The sequence below is a fragment of the Aricia agestis genome, chromosome Z (genome assembly GCF_905147365.1).
Source record: "Aricia agestis chromosome Z, ilAriAges1.1, whole genome shotgun sequence".
Lineage (NCBI taxonomy): Eukaryota > Metazoa > Arthropoda > Insecta > Lepidoptera > Lycaenidae > Aricia > Aricia agestis.
The window spans coordinates 15,545,518-15,562,112 of record NC_056428.1 but is presented as its reverse complement, the minus strand read 5'-3'; the positions used below and the strand labels follow the sequence as shown (position 1 = coordinate 15,562,112).

Genomic DNA, 16,595 nt, shown 5'->3' with positions numbered 1-16,595 from the left:
CAGTTAAAATTATAGCCTATGTGTTATTCTGATGTATAAGCTATATTATTGTAAAGTTTCATTAAAATCCGTTCAGTAGTTTTTGCGTGAAAGAGTAACAAACATCCACACATCTATACATCCAAATAAACTTTCGCCTTTATAATATTAGTAGGATTCCTCTATGGGTCATTTCTTCTTATGTAGGGTGTAATTGCAATAATTGTCTTCTTCATACAGAAATTATACTCAAGACCCAAGTACAAATTCAATAGAAAGAAAAGTGTGATGGTTTTCAATAACTCATTTATTGATCTGTACACTGATTTACAGCTAGATTCTTATGGAACATTAGCACAGTATGCAGCAATATCTGTGCTCAAATCAATGCACATACTTAACAGATTTAATTTAATAATACAATTATTGATAATATCACCCCAACACTGCGCTCATGGTACAAGCCGACACATCCACAAAAGAAAACATGTATCCGGATAGAAATAAATTATTTTAATTATCAACATAACTGTGCCTATTGAAAAAAAATTGTCTAAAACGTTTCGTTTTCTATGCTTTACTTCTTAGAGACTGGCTTGTACGCTAACTTCCTGGTTTTGATGGAGGTCCACTTGTGTCGTTTGTAGTAGTATACAACTGCGGCTAGGAGGGAGCACATGCCCAGGGCCTTGATGGTCATGAGCCTTCGGTCGTCGAGCTCGGGCTCGGAGCACCACCGGAGGAAGGTGGCTACGTCTTTGGCGAGCTGCGGGGCGGACGCCGGCGTACCGTCGCTGTATTCGGCAGCCTGAAATGACACAGAAACTACATGTTATCTATTCCTTATCATGTGTACTTTTTAATAGTATTCACTAATGTTATAAATGCAGTAGTGTATTCGCTGTTTTAGATTTTGTATGGAAATGATATAAGAGACATAGGACCTAGGATAGTTTTTGTTTCGAAAAAAGGTACAGTCCCCGCACGATAAACAAACGGAGTTACGGAGTTGCGACTAACAATATAATATTGAAGGAATGGATGCATGGAATTTGACATAGTTAAAAAATAATCGGCCAAGTGCGAGTCGGACTCGCGCACGAACCGTTCTGTACCGTTATAGATAAAAAATAGGCCAAAAATTGTGTTATTTGTATGGGAACCCCCCTTAATTTTTTATTTTATTTTAATACTAGCTGTCGCGGTGAACTTCGTATCACTTTAAAACCTTCCTTCGACTTCTACAAATATTTTAAGACTAAAATTAGTCCAATCCGTTCAGCCGTTTTCGAGTTTTAGCGTTACTAACACAATTGAAAATCTATTTTATATAGATTATTATTAATCATTAAAGTACACATACAATTAAGGACTGTGTGAAAATTTCAAGCGCGTACATGTTGCCATTATTGATTACGAGAAAAAGGCTAAAAAAGTCAAGTTTGTGTTGTATGGGAGCCACTCTTAAATATTAATTTAATTTTGTTTTTAGTATTTTTTGTAATAGCGGCAACAAAAATACACAATCTGTGAAAATTTCAGAAGGCTAGCTAAAGCCGTTCTTGAGATACAGCCTGGAGACAGACAGACAGACGGACAGACATCGAAGTCTCAGTAATAGGGTCCCGTTTTTACCCTTTGAGTACAGAACCCTAAAAATAGGTCGCAGGGAAAGACGACCCTGAACTTTATTGCCGGGAAATGTGTAGTCTCCGGGGCATTATTTTTTTAAGTACGGAGAGTACAGGAAAATATGTAATCTTGCACCCTGCCCACTTATAAACTTGGGTTTCCTAGGAGCTAGCGCGCCGAAAAAACACAAAACTATGTCCGTGAACAACATGTAGGTGTTCCCTCCATAATATCTTAAACCGATTCAGTACGGATGACACAGGACTCAGGAGCCGTGTCATACATGTTTTTAACGTGTGGCGTATGACACGTGAGCCGTGTTATTTAGTAAACGATTGTATCTCCCTCAAATCACACGTTATCAAGGGAACTCGTCAAAATTTACAAATTACATGCAAACATAATATGGTGATTTTGGTTTTATGAGAAGTATTCTAAGCATAATATAGAACAAATAAATAAATAAATATTTGGCAGTCATGATCAAGAAAGATCATTATATATATCGACTCACCTCGTTGAACAACACCTGCGCCATAGCAATGGCTCCTCCGGGGAAGTAGGGGTTGTAGTTCTGTCCCTCGCGGAGTAGCACACCAGCGGGAGGCTCCGTGTAGCCGGTGAGCAGCGCGAATATGTAGTCCTCGCCGCCCTTGCGCCCGGACACGATCAGAGACAAGTCCGGTGGGTACGCACCTGGAATGAGACACGATAGTATTAGTTGAGTACATCTTTCTGGCCATCCATTGTCTATTCATAACTAAGGCCCAAGACTATGAAATAAGCAAATCGTATTTCTTAAATTCCATAAATCTTGCAATGTGACTTTCTAAATGCATTTTGTGCATAATAAACCAATATGTAAGTACATACATTGGTACATAATATTGTTTTTCATATTCCTTATGCAACCCCTACCCCACCAAAAAATACCTAGTCTTAGGCTGGTATAAATAGTCAGTACAGGATGCGACCCGGTCTCAAGACCCGGTTCGGCTCTGTGATTGGTCCAAATTTTGACAGCCTACCAATCACAGAGCCTGAACTTCGGCCGCGTATCTTCGGCATGGTGTGTTTAGACACTTATAGTAGTCAAAGCTCAATCACAAATAACATAACTGACCGTTATTGGCAGCTCTGGCAGCGTTCTCATTGGGGTACGGGGACGGGAAGTGGTCGGACAGCTTGCCAGGCCGGTCGAAGTAGTTGCCCTCTTCATCGGGACCGTCTCTGATCATCACCTGGAATTATACAGTAACTTATATATATATTATTAATATTTTTATAATATTATAACTGATGATGTGCCAACAGCCTGTGTGAGCATACCTCAGCAGCTTCAGCCTTAGCCTCCTCCTCGGTGTGAGTGACATTCACCAGGTTGCGGAAGGCGATGTACTGGAGAGAGTGGCACGCCTTGCACACCTGTTTGTACACTTCGTAACCACGGCGGACGCTGCAAATAAAAAAAAACATCCATACTAATATAATATTATAATTTATAAACGCGAAAGTGTTATTAATAATAATATTATATTAGTACTTATCAAAAAACTGTCTGTCTGTCTGTTACCTCTTCACGGTCAAACCGCTGAACCAATTTTGCTGAAATTTGGCATGGTTATATTTTGAGTCCTGGGAAAGGACATAGGATAGTTTTTATCTCGGAAAATGTACGGTTCCCGCGCGATAAACTAATTTTGGCGCAAAGGAGTTGAGAGAGAGGCGGGCGTCATCTAGTTATTAATAATGTTTAACCAGCATGCATGAAATCCTGCAACTAGGGAATGAAGAACCGGTGTTCTTCTTGCGTCCCGGGATTTTCGGGATTACTTGTTGAAGGAACCGGGAGAACCGGGACTTTTGGGTATTTTTTTACTTACTGCTGGTATTTTTATTTTAATAGGTCTTTAGTATTTGTGTTTGTACGTAGGAAATGAAAACTACATTGTATTAACCCTTTAGCCGCCAAGGTCGGAATAATCCGACAAATATTTTCGTGCCCATTTCGCCAAGGTCGGATATTTACGACCAGTACCACTTCTCGGTTAATCTTTTGTTAGATAGCACTGTATTATATTAAAATAATGTTTATACTTAGTAAATAGTTAACGAAGTAATCATTTACAATTGATTACACTTTCGTTTCTTAATTAGAAAACCTAAAAATAATATCTTAAGTTAAATAAATTACCGAAAACATCATCATCATCATAATATTAATGCGTGAACGAAAATCTTTGTAACCCTTTTTACGAAAAATGGGGAAACGTAGGTGCATGAAATTTTGCACAGTTATAGTTTATATGGTGAAGGAGTGCATCGAACTAATATTATTTTGAAATTATGCTTTTATCATACATTTTTTTAACAAATAAAACATTACACACACTACAACACACACACATGAGAAATGACAGATTTTTGAGTGACAAGCCTATAACGAATTATACTCTTTTATTTATGGTTGAAGTCTGTTGACAAGTTGACAAATTGAAAATGGATTATAGTTTTTTTTTTAAATCTAAGATAAGTACTATTAAACAATGCTTGCACGGCCAGTCTGAGATCAGCTAACGGCCGTTCCCAATATTTTATCTATCTCTGGTTTTGCCCTACTAGAGATAGGAATTTCTATTTCTCACATTAGACATTAGAGACATATATTTTATGTCAATTCAATGTTAGCTGCGATCGGTTGTATGTCAAACCAGAGATAGATTGAATATTGGAAAACGGCCGTAAGTCCCAGAAACAAGAGTTAAAAAAAATAAATGATAAAGTCAATATTTTTTACAAAATATAGGTAGTAGTCCTAATGTCGTTGAAACTAACTTGAATTTCGACCATTGGGCGATCTCTAGTTCTTAGAAAAGTGTATTGATGTCCAACGCCCGAGTCGGAAAAATCCGACAGTAGGGACGGGACATAAGCAATGATTTACTGATACAAAAATCCACATACACTAAAACATTTCTGTTTTTACTAATTTATTATAAACAAATAAAGCAATGGTTACTGAACAAATAAACGTGTTTGTACTTAATTTATAATAAATATAGTATAACAATTTCAGTGATTGAATTGACGATTCCCATCCCTAGCCTACATGTTTAATGTTGTCAGCACACCCTGCGCCACGGTCGAAAAAAGACGACCGCTTCTGACGTCATAAGCACAATAGACCAGTAGTTCGACTGCAAAGAAACGGACAGGTTTCAATATCTGTCAAATTCGTCGGGTTTCACTAGGATTATGAATGGATTGCGATTTGTGCCTCGCGCTGGCTGATTTAATTTATTTTTAAATATTTAAAATAAAGATTTCAAAATTGGATTCTGACAATTTTAATCGCATGTGCCAAAACACAAACAACAAAACGACCAAAGAGGCACGTCCATCGAATATGTCATAGTTTTAAATTCGTAGGTAACAAGTTAACAACCCTTGCGACTAATGCGTCAAATTTAAAAATCAGTTCTAAGTCGGCATACTCTATCATTCTGTCTACTCTGGCTATAGCGTTTGGTTTAACCTTTCACAGCGCCTACTAAGCGCATGCCAACGTGCCAACAAATTTGATTGTAGTGGATACTTAAATTAGAAATATGACTGTCTGTTTGCTACGACATTTCGACATTTAGATGAAATTGTATGCGTGTAAAGGGGATGGGATATCGATCTACTATTGAAAATCTCACACAAACAATATATATATATATATATATATATATATATATATATATACGTCGGGACGCGCGAGCGTAAGCTGCATTACTTGATTGTGTACTTTGTTGTTATTATACCTAATTATAGTTATTAGTGAGCCACACCTGTATTTTTGTGCATAAGTAAAGTAAATAAAAGTATCGTACCTTAAAAATTGCGCCCAACTTGTGGCCGGACCACAATAATGCCGAAAACGCGACAAGAAAACGCGAGTGCAGAAGAAACTGACGCTAACATGGCGGCGCCCGCGCCCGTGAATACCGGCGCTTATATAATTATAGATGTTCCGCGCGGCTTTGCTTGCGTAATATAGGAATTTCACGCAGCCGTATATTTTTCCGCAAAAATAGCCTTTGTTCCTTCACGTGGTCTATTCTTCATGTTTGCCAAATAACATAAAAATTGCTCCAGTAGTTCTTAAGATAATAAGCAATTTCAAATAATTTTTCTCCGTTTTTTCCACATTTTCCTCTATTTCTTTGCTCCTATTAGTTTTAGCGTGATAAAATATATAAAATAAATAAAATAAAAATTGTTTTATTTCTGAATAAATTTGAATCAAATATTTTCAGAATGTTGAACTACATGTTGCCTACCACCGGTTCGGGAACTAACCCGGCGAGAAGAACCGGCGTAAGAAACTCGCACGGGGCCACTTTTTAGTAAAAAAGTGGAAAATTTGTCTTTTAAAAAAATAAAATTTACAATGTAAATAGCCTATAGCCTTCCTTGATAAATGGGCTATCTAACACTGAAAGAATTTTTCAAATCGGACCAGTAGTTCCTGAGATTAGTCGTTCTATTTTTTCGGTCCCATTTGGCCATTTTTGTAGAATCTTTTTTTTTTAAAGATATTACGACAAAATTTTGTATTTAGGCTTGTATACGTATACTTACTCTGATCCCTGAATTGCCTTAGTCTGCTATTTATATTTACGATATAAATAGATGGATAGTAATGATGCAACAGACGGAAATGAAAATCGATAAGATGGAAATTTAAAGGATTGGATGGAAATGAAAAATAGTAATATGGAAGCGAAAAAAATTAAGGAATTTCATGTTAGTTATAAACAGAATACTTATTATTGTTTTATTTTTATGAGTAATAATATCAGTGCTTTTATTTAAGTCTCCTCTACTAAAAAATTAACTAAAATATAAGAATATCGTTAAAAAGTAAGCAACAAGCATAGCTGGGCATTAACTCGTTAATCCGTTAATCGTTAATTAACTAAGTTAACATTTTGATTAACGAATTAACTTTTAAGTTAACTTTTAAAAATATTAACGGACTCGTTAACTTCCGTTAATATGCAGAAGTCCGTTAATCGTTAATCCAATGCCTACTATTTACTGCACGGAATCGCGGCGCGGCGCAAAAACAGGTTCAGACAGTATGAAACGACAAGTGCCTGGCGGGCGGGCAGCGCGGCGCCGCGGCACGGCAGCAGCGGGTGAAAAAAAAACAATACTCGATATATTTTCGGGCGCGTGCGAGTGAAAAGAGATTTGTTTCGTTTTATCATTTCATTACTCAGCCCCGGTGCTTAAAGAGTGAAGAGTGATTTGTTTATAAATGTTAAAAATCATTTGCATGTTGATAAAGAAGAGTGCAGTGTAATTTAATTAGGTAGAATACAATCATTATAAAAGTATTTTGTTTTGTCCCTAACCTGTTAACTTCCAGAACCTAAACCAACAGGTTTTGTATGTACACTAACACAATGATATAAGTTATAACAATTAACGATTAACGTTAACTTCGTTAATTCGTCCGAAATGTAACGCTTTAACGTTTAACGAAGCTAACTTTTTTTTTAACGGATTAACGATTAACGAAGTTAACTATTTGATTAACGGTGCCCAGCTATGGAAACAAGTCATACATTACTATTTTATTTTAAAAATGCAACCAATCTTTAGTTCTACTATATAATCGTATACAATCATTCCATGTACTTTACGTAACTATTAACTTACTAGATTTTTTAAATCGCAGTTCTATGCAATTTTGCGCCCACTAGTTTAGTAAACTTTAGTAAACTCTTGAAAATAATGACATACCACTTTAAATACATTAAACAAGCATTATATATAGTGAAGCTTAGCACTAATAAAATCTTAAATTCTTAAAAAACAGTTTTAAATCTTAAATATTATGTTTAATCACTTAATTATGAAGTACTAGCTAGATTTTTACTACATGGATAGGTAAATATATTAAAAGGAAAATATACAGGGTTATCCGTATGTTACTTAAAATACTAGTTATTTCAAAATAATCACATATTTAGTTTCATTATGAGATTAACATGAATAATACTATTCGAAGATATATTTTCCATGAAAATGTGTGCTCGTCGGTTCATTGAAGGCTCCAGAAGCATATCTTTGACAGGGCGTAAATCTACAATATCTATATAGAGTTCCACAATCCACAAGCTAGGTAAAAATCTTTGTTTTGAACGTCAGTGACTTCTCCTAAGTAAATATTGTCTCAGACGTAATTCAGCCCTGCAACATATCTTTAGAAATTATTTCAATAGCATTTATCATAATGTATTATAAAAATCATTACAACAAAAGTCATTTAAATAGGCAATGGATGGTAATGAAGGCTTACCCGTGACAAAACGAGAATTTGCAACTAAAAAATTAATTTTCTCCGAGAAACAATGCGCACATCTTATCTCGCCTATACACGGTCCCGAAACATGTTTGCACGTAGATCTACAGATGCAGATTTGGTCAAAAACATAAAAACCATTTGCTCGGAACGATATGAAAAATTTCACGTGACAAAATAAAAACCTACGTTCTCTCAATGTTGCACATGCACGAGTTCATTCTTATGTTTAAAATGGTTAATATGAGTATTTAAGCTAATGTTCCAGTACAAAACATGATAAGATTAATTACGTAAACTCTGAGAAAGTTGTGTCTAAGCTTAGCAATCTGGGAACGTATGCTCGTTGGAAATGAAATTTTGGCTATTTGATGTTTAATATCTTTTTGATTAATTATCTTACGGTAATACACAATACGGCAAAATAGAACACTATAGAGTTAACATTTTAAAAGTATTTGATCGAAAAAATTCATTTCGTAAACATCAAATTTTGACCCCGAAAGCAAATGGGACCGAAAAAATACCCATAAACAATTTTATTTGCCTGGTGTAAAATAGTTTTAAAAAGTCAACATGAAGCATAATAAAATTAAATAAAGAAATTTAAAAAAAAACCCCCGCCAAACAACTTTAAAAAGTAATGAAATAATATATTTTACTCACTTTAAATTTAAATAATTCCTAAGTGTAAAGTGATATTTTAGTCCATAATTGTTGTCACGGTGTGTCGGGGGACCGCCAACAGTGTCTTTTGCATTTTGTATCGCCATGTCACTGATTGTCTCGATTTGGTTCGCTGAAAACCGACCCTTAAACTATAATGTTGTGTGAAATCAAACATCTACATTAGCGGTCCCCCGACACACCATGACAACAATTATGGACTAAAATATCACTTTACACTTAGGAATTATTTAAAGTTAAAGTGAGTAAAATATATTTCATTACTTTTTAAAGTTGTTTGGCGGGGTTTTTTTTATTTTTTTTTAATTTAATTTTATTTCATGCTTTTTAAACTTGTGTTGGTTATAATGCAGAATAATTCCTATCAACAGGATCATATTATATCCCAATGAATACCATCTAGGAATGTCCTTTTGGATGAGGCCGTCAATATGAGTCCAAACATGAAACCTCCACTTTGGGTTCATAATTTCATATGGAGCTCGGCTCCTATAGAATCCAGGTGATGCTGCAGCAGCAGCATGCAAAAATTTATTGGTTATCTACGTCTTACTAGTTGTCGCAATTAAAATGAGCCCAAACACGAAACCATTGCTCTAAGTTGGTGAGGAGTTGGATATCCTATTGATAACCAGGTGATGCTGCAGCACCAGGTCAACTTTCCATTGATGTGTAAATAAATATTCATAAATGTCACGAACTAGAATGCAAAAAAGCCCACCAAACGACTGCAAATTGTTCACGGTTCGTGTTAATGCCTGCTGGAACTTGGCCGCGCACTCCGTGCGCTTTGATTTTTTAGGTATCATAAAAACATAATTTTGAAAAAGCAAGAAACACGTGTCTCCTTATTTTAAGTCTACTTTCATATAAAACAATAAAAAAGCCATGTTAAAATTTTGAAATGTTGTCAATTGTGAAAAGTTGTTATTTTTAATTTTTAATATTTACACACATTTTCAACACAAACCTCACAGTCAAATAACATTTTTAAGAAATGGGTGAGGCCGCCGTTTTTTGCTGATTTCATAAAAAAAACTCTCGGACTTCGATATTTTTAACAGTGTTGCAGTTATCAAATTTTTGACTATAATGTCGGATTCAGCAACAAATTGACTCGGAAGGACATACACAATGATTCGGTTTAAATTATAAACCCAAAAGTTTTTTCGGAAAAACCTTGACGAGAGACGCTGAAATGGCCCAAAAACGGCAATCCGCCGAGGTAAGGGTGCACTTTGACTGTCGCTGTAGCAAAAACTATGAGAACTATTGAAACACAGCTTACATATTATGAATTGTTATATGTTTGGTTATTAGTGCAGCTAAGTGCATAACATTTGATAAAGAATTTTATTGAAAACTTTTAAAAAATATTTTTGTCGCGAAATCCTAAAATTCTGCGCCACTTTGTCAACGCCACCAATATTCGCCTATCTTTTTAAAGTTGGAAGTCGGCTTCATTAAAAATTGTGAGGTGGCAACATTGAGAATTTGTATATGCCACCGATTGTATATGGCCAGCGTCATTAAGGTACTATAAACTGGAGAGAGCCTTATATCGGTGTATAAGCGTCAATCAAAAGTTATATCCTACTTACTAGGACATAACAAAGGAGTCGGTCGGCATATTTCATGTAATAAAAGTGTTAATAAAGGTTTTTAGTGTACATTTAATGCTAGATATTGTTAAGTTTTGTGGTTCCGCTTAATAATAAACCATAAGAATGGTCAATGTAGGTCAAATAAGTATGTAAGTAGGGATTGCAATTGTATAGTGAGAATAGTTACTGTATGTCAATAAATATTTTTAACCGTTAATGTTACGGAGATATTTTTTATGTCTTTAGGCAACACTAAAGACATAAAAAATATCTCCGTAACACTGATGAAATACTCAAACCAGATATGTTACCACCGCGCGCGTTGTGAAGCTTCAAATACGGCCCAATTGGGCCGTCTGTTGTTTATTCTGCATCGAGCGCAGTCACGAACGTGCCGCGTCTTGTCTTACCTAAATAAATTGAAAATGACGTCGTGCGTGTTTCAAAAATGTACCAATTATGACTCGAAAGTAAACAAAATACATGGAATCTCTTACCACATGTCTTGATTGCAATAAATACCTCGATTATTTACATTTTCAATTATTTTTTCAAACAATCTCGAAAAATCGATATTTCGTCATAGCTCAGGCGAAGAAAGAGACAGCGATACGATTCGACGTTTAAAAATAGAACTAATATAATAAAATAATAAAATGGTTTTTGTTTCACTTATCTGTCAAATTTGTCAATGTCTGCAATTTTGAATTTGAAAATTGTTCAGAAGAGATTTAAGCCGGAAAATAGTATGGACGTAACATATCTGTATAAGTAGAATATCATTGCTCCGTAACAAATAAATTCAAAAAAATATTATTTGATTGGTTGCTGGACAAATGCTTCTATAGCAATAAGGAATATTTTGAACATTTTAATAATGTAAGAAAATTTGACTTAAAATAATTAGAAAATTTAATATGTAATAATTTTGTAATAACTAATAAATAGTCAATAATTATACCTGAATTATATAGAATCATACTTACTGACATGAACTGACATTTGTGTAATTATTGTTACTGAATTCCGGTAATGGTAGGCGGAACTAAGGAGAACTATGGACGTCAATGATTACATTTTAATTATTAATTAATAAGTATGATTAATTTAAACTGATAATTTAATAAGTTATATCTATCTAAGCTTATATATTTTTTTGTAGTCTGATTCATTTATGTTATTCTAATAATTATTTTTAGAGGATGTTAAATAGTCAATTGATCACTTTTCCAGTATTTAAGAGCTTGCTGTCATGAATTATCGGCATTATTGTAACGACTGTTAATAAGAGGTTACTCTGTTCAAATAAATATTGAAATAGTAAAGTACTGTTGTTTAATAATTCAGAAGTGGTGATTTGAAAATGTCCGGACCTTACGCTACCGGTTTGGGTAAGAGGAAAGTGGACTATGATGATACTAGTTCGTCAGACGAAAATAGCGATTTTTTTTCTCTGGCCATAATCAATCGAGGAAGGTGAGAAGGAGACACGTTACTCCTATCGATGCAGAAATAATACCGAAATATCGACCCGAGGACATCGATAGCAATGTGATTGGATGGCTTCACAAGATAGACCAATTGGGAGACATTTACGGATGGGACAATACTGATCGTATATTTATTATGAAACTCCGACTACGTGGCTCAGCGAGAGATCGGTATGATGACTTAGAAAGCTATGACATGTCATGGGAATCATGGAAGCAAACACTACAAATAGCTTTTCCCCGATCAAGTGATTATGTTGATAAATTAGAGCGAATGCTGGCAAGGAAGAAGGAAGATGCAGAAACCATGACTAAATACTATCACGACAACTCTACCCATAAACTATTTATCATTGATAGGTTTAAGGTTACGTCACTGCACAGATATAGTACTGAGTTATTTAATAGCGTAGAATAGATATAACAATCGAAACTTAAATGTAAGAGGATACCACCTCTTATAGAAAGACTTTTGAGCAAGCGTCAGCGCGATGTAGAAGACGCACGGCGCCATCTATTATGAATTTTTGGAACTAACTTAATTTGAACAAATTTACGCATTTGTACCCCCTTACAACCCTTTTTTCCAGTAAAAAAGTAGCCTATGTTCTTTCTCAGGCTTTAGACTGTCTGTATACAAAATTCCATTACAATCGGTTCGGTAGTTTTGGCGTTTGCCGTGAAAGCGAGACTGACAGACAGACAGACCGACAGACAGAGATACTTTCGCATTTATAATATTAGTATAGATTATGTGCACACTGCTACACCGGAATGGCAGCGGCGAGGCGAGCACTTTCAGCGCTGCCATTCCGGTGTAGCGCGGCCCTAAGAGGGTTACCAGGGTTTAAAAAAGTTTTTAAATTTGACACAAATTTTGTTGACACCGCGCACTATAAACTAAAGTCCACGCGGACGAAGTTGCGGGCAACAGCTAGTTATGAATAAAACCTAATAAAGTAGGTATGATTAGTTCTGTTACAATAATGCAGTAAAAAAAAAACGCCATCTGTTTTCATATATTAGAATTAAAATGTTGATTGCATTGATATATTTTCTGGATGGAATATCTAAGGCCAACACGGTACACTCGAACTCCTTTATTTTAGAGCGCCTTCTGTTGTCAACTTGTCACATATATTAGAATTGCAGTAGGAGTAAGATAAGATAGATTGATTATTATTATACCAAGTGATAATATTATTAAACATAATATTCTGACGTATTAAAAACTATAAACAAAAACATAATAACTAATAAGTATGATTAGTTCTATGTTACAATGAAGTAAAAAATAAAACGCCATCTGTTGAATCATATTAGAACTAAAATGTTCATTGCATCGATATATTTCTGGACTTTTTATAATAATATATTATACTTACATAAAATATATTTAAGATTTTTGAAATATTATTTTAATACACATCCAAGACCCAGGATCATTGAAAACTTTTTGTTCCGCCTGAGGGACTCGAACCCAAGACCCCCGGGATGAGCAATTCGCATTGCATTCATGAATTAATTTTCATCGATATTTTCAGGGAAATAAGATATTTTCCCACATCAAAGTATAGCCTATGTCCTTTCTCAGACTCTAGAATAACTGTGTACAAAATTTCATTGCAATCAGTTCAGTAGTTTTGGCGTGAAAGCGAGACAGACAGACAGACAGAGATACTTTCACATTTATAATATTAGTATGGATTAACATCATGTAAAATGTAGGAAAGTTAAATTAAAATACCTATGAATGGCAAGTAATGCACTGCATTTCTGCCTTCAAGGAGTGCACGCCCCTAGCGAACAGGCAATCACCCAGGTATGGGTAAGGCCGCCACTGTAGGCTATCTACAACAACAAACAATATTTTACCTGGCATGATCGAGGGACTTGAACCATCCATCATGGCTCCAGGGCTGATGAAAGGGGTGAGCCTCGGTGCCAGATGCCTGCACCGACTGTTCCAGGGCAAACAGCAGGGCTCCAACACCACCGCCGACCACACCCAACGTGGACAACCACTGAAAATATACACATCAAATTGGTTATAACTTTTAGTTGCATTTTTGTTTCTGTTTATTATACCCCAACACAGGTATAATCTTTGTAATAGTAGGTTGCATAGGCATAGAAGCAAAAAAATATTTTTGCTAATAATGTTACAATCAAAACTAAACTTGTAATAATGTGTATCTTTAACCTTGTGATTTAGCTACATAAATAATACATAACATGGTAAAATCATCATTTTTACAAAATGAGAATATAGATTATTTGTGTGAAAAAAAAAGAAAACTTAAAATTAATATGTTCACATAAGCAAAATTAATTATTGCTACAGTCTACTTGTTCCAATTCAAAAAAATCTACTTGGGACTTTTACTACCATCAGCTGTCAAAATCAGCAGTGATGGTCTAATCTTGTTTCTCAAAAGCAACCAAATTGTAGTTTGAACTTACCAGTTTCCTGTTCTTTGTCCATCCTTTAGCAGCAGTAGATAGTTGACATACCTGCAAGGGATAACTACTCTTAGCTATTACACAGTAATTGTTACATAATGTTGAAAAGGTTATCCTTCGCCCTTGTTATATATATCAGCAATGATATTTTGGACTACACAGATAGTTACACGTTCACTAAGCGCAATAAAGTTCCCTGATTCTACCAAACGAGCCGAGAACTATAGTAAATCCAAAAAAATTGGCAAATTGATCCATGGGGCCAAGATTCGAAAACCCATTTTAAACACTTTTGAAGCACTTCCAGGTTTTTGTAAGTGTATTTCGGCACTTGACTAGTTTCTATTTAACTAATATCAGTACCTGGGGTGCCACTACTCCATAATTTTTCAAAAGTCGTGCCCCACAAATCCTGCCTACGGCGGCCGCCATGTTAATAAAACGTCGTTCTGAATGAAAGAATCAACTGACGTTAGTGACGTTATGACGTATGACCAGGGTGACCATTTTTAAATTACAGATCCTGCCAAACTTTGGTCAAAAAACTGCCAAATACTGCCAAAGCCTGTAGTAAAAAATGCCTCAATACTGCCATCTTTATTTACTGTTGTTTTAAAGTAAGAAAAGTAAAAATACACATAATATAATATATTGCATTTTTATAAGATTAAACATTCGCATCGTCTTCTTCCATTTCTTCATCTTTATACATAGATTTGTTCATGCGATTCAAAATTTATTTTGTAGGTTTGGAGGAAAATTTGCAGTCACTATGCTCACCATTCATGCAACATAGATGCAACATGTTTGTTTATAAAATCGGCCAAGTGCGAGTCGGGCTCGCTCACGAAGGGTTCCGTACCGTTACAGAGAGAAATCAGAAAGTACTTAGGCAAAAAATTGTGTTTTTTATATGATTAAATATCTATTTAATTAAAATTTTATTATTATTTATAATTAAATTACATAATATTTATATATTATGTAATTTAATTATAAATAATAATAAAATTTTAATTAAATAAATATTTGATTAAGGATTTTGTGAAAATTTAAACCCTCTTACTAATAAACGCTGTGTAAGCTTTGAATAGTTATACAGTATTTTGTCTTCTTCAATACAATTAAAAATGTCACTTGTGTGACAGGAACAAAACACTGTATAACTATTCATATTATGTTTGAAGTCTGTTGGCAACAAGGTGACAAATTGAAAATGGATTATAGTTTTTTTTATTGAATCTGAGATCCTATTAGACAATGCTTACACGGCCAGTCTGAGATCAGTTGAGTCCCAGAGACAAGAGTTGAAAAAAATTTGATAAAGTCAATATTTTTTTACAAAATATAGGTAGTCCTAATGTCGTTGAAACTAAGGTCGAATTTCGACCATAGGGCGATCACTAGTATACTAAATTTCATGAAAATCGTTGGAGCCGATTCCGAGGCTTACCTTTCGTTTTTCAATAATTAATCCACTAATTTACAATGTTTGAAAGAGATGCTACAAAATAATTTTCACTTACTGAAAATCGAACTTTGAGTTTTAAACTTCTTCTCCGTCTTTTTTATTAATTGGTTAATCGTTCTTGCTTAAAAATTGTACAGATTATCCAACTTACTTTAGGTGCTACGTTTAAATTTGGAACCCAATTTTTTTTTTTGTTCGAAAGTTTTTGATGACAACGAATGTCACAGATTAAGTTATATCAGAGTAGACAAAATGATAGAGTATGCCATAAACCTATAATGCTAAATACCAACAAAGAGTGCGAGAGAGAAGAAAATCCTTTATGGAATATAACAAGATGAAAAGAGAGAGGCAGTCTAATGAAAATTGTAACAACTTTTATTTGACAGGTCGTCAAAAGTCGTCAATCGTTTTTATGCCCTTTCGGTATTTGCAATTTATTATTTAAATCGTATGTTATTTTCAACAAATACTATTATACTCGTATATAACAATAATAACTTGTGCTGTGAGTGATTGCAGTGTAAATCATAGGAATAATCCTGAAAAATATACATTTCACCCGTAATTAATCTTCATGTCCTAATTGCTATGATGTGTTTATTTTTGCTATATTCTGGTCTTTAGTTTTCTATTTCAAATAAAATATTGTGAATCCTCCCTTTTACTTTCATATTTTGCGTAACTAAAGGTACTATTGTTCCTATATTACACAAATTTTGAAGAAAAATTTTTCATCAAAATTTTTTACATATACGCTAGTGCTTGAATCAAATTTATCGATACGCTTATCGATATTTTACAATAACATAAATCTAAAGTAAAAATCATTTACCTTTATATTTATCACCTTAAGCCCGGCCGCACATTATCCGAAATTTCTGATCAGAAAAATTCGGACGCCCGGCGGA

General features: G+C 34.5%; 1 protein-coding gene across 1 annotated transcript; it reads right to left on the bottom strand.

Moving 5' to 3' along the window:
- Positions 1–265: 265 nt before the first annotated feature.
- On the bottom strand, positions 266–14,689 carry LOC121738979 (cytochrome c1, heme protein, mitochondrial). Its single transcript, XM_042131277.1, has 7 exons — positions 14,577–14,689; positions 14,214–14,264; positions 13,626–13,774; positions 2,941–3,067; positions 2,735–2,852; positions 2,126–2,307; positions 266–787 (listed from the first exon to the last, which is right to left on the bottom strand). The coding sequence occupies exons 1-7, from the start codon at positions 14,643–14,645 to the stop codon at positions 557–559; spliced, it is 927 nt and encodes a 308-aa protein (XP_041987211.1). The 5' UTR covers positions 14,646–14,689; the 3' UTR covers positions 266–556.
- Between the last annotated feature and the right edge of the window lie 1,906 nt (positions 14,690–16,595).

Bases quoted from the DNA above. Each gene is read 5' to 3' on its own strand.
- LOC121738979 (XM_042131277.1), bottom strand. From the start codon at position 14,645: ATGGCGGCCGCCGTAGGCAGGATTTGTGGGGCACGACTTTTGAAAAAT. The intron at 14,265-14,576 runs GTACTGATATTA...TATCCCTTGCAG, and splicing joins ATGGAGTAGTGGCACCCCAG to GTATGTCAACTATCTACTGC. The intron at 13,775-14,213 runs GTAAGTTCAAAC...GTATATTTTCAG, and splicing joins GGACAAAGAACAGGAAACTG to TGGTTGTCCACGTTGGGTGT.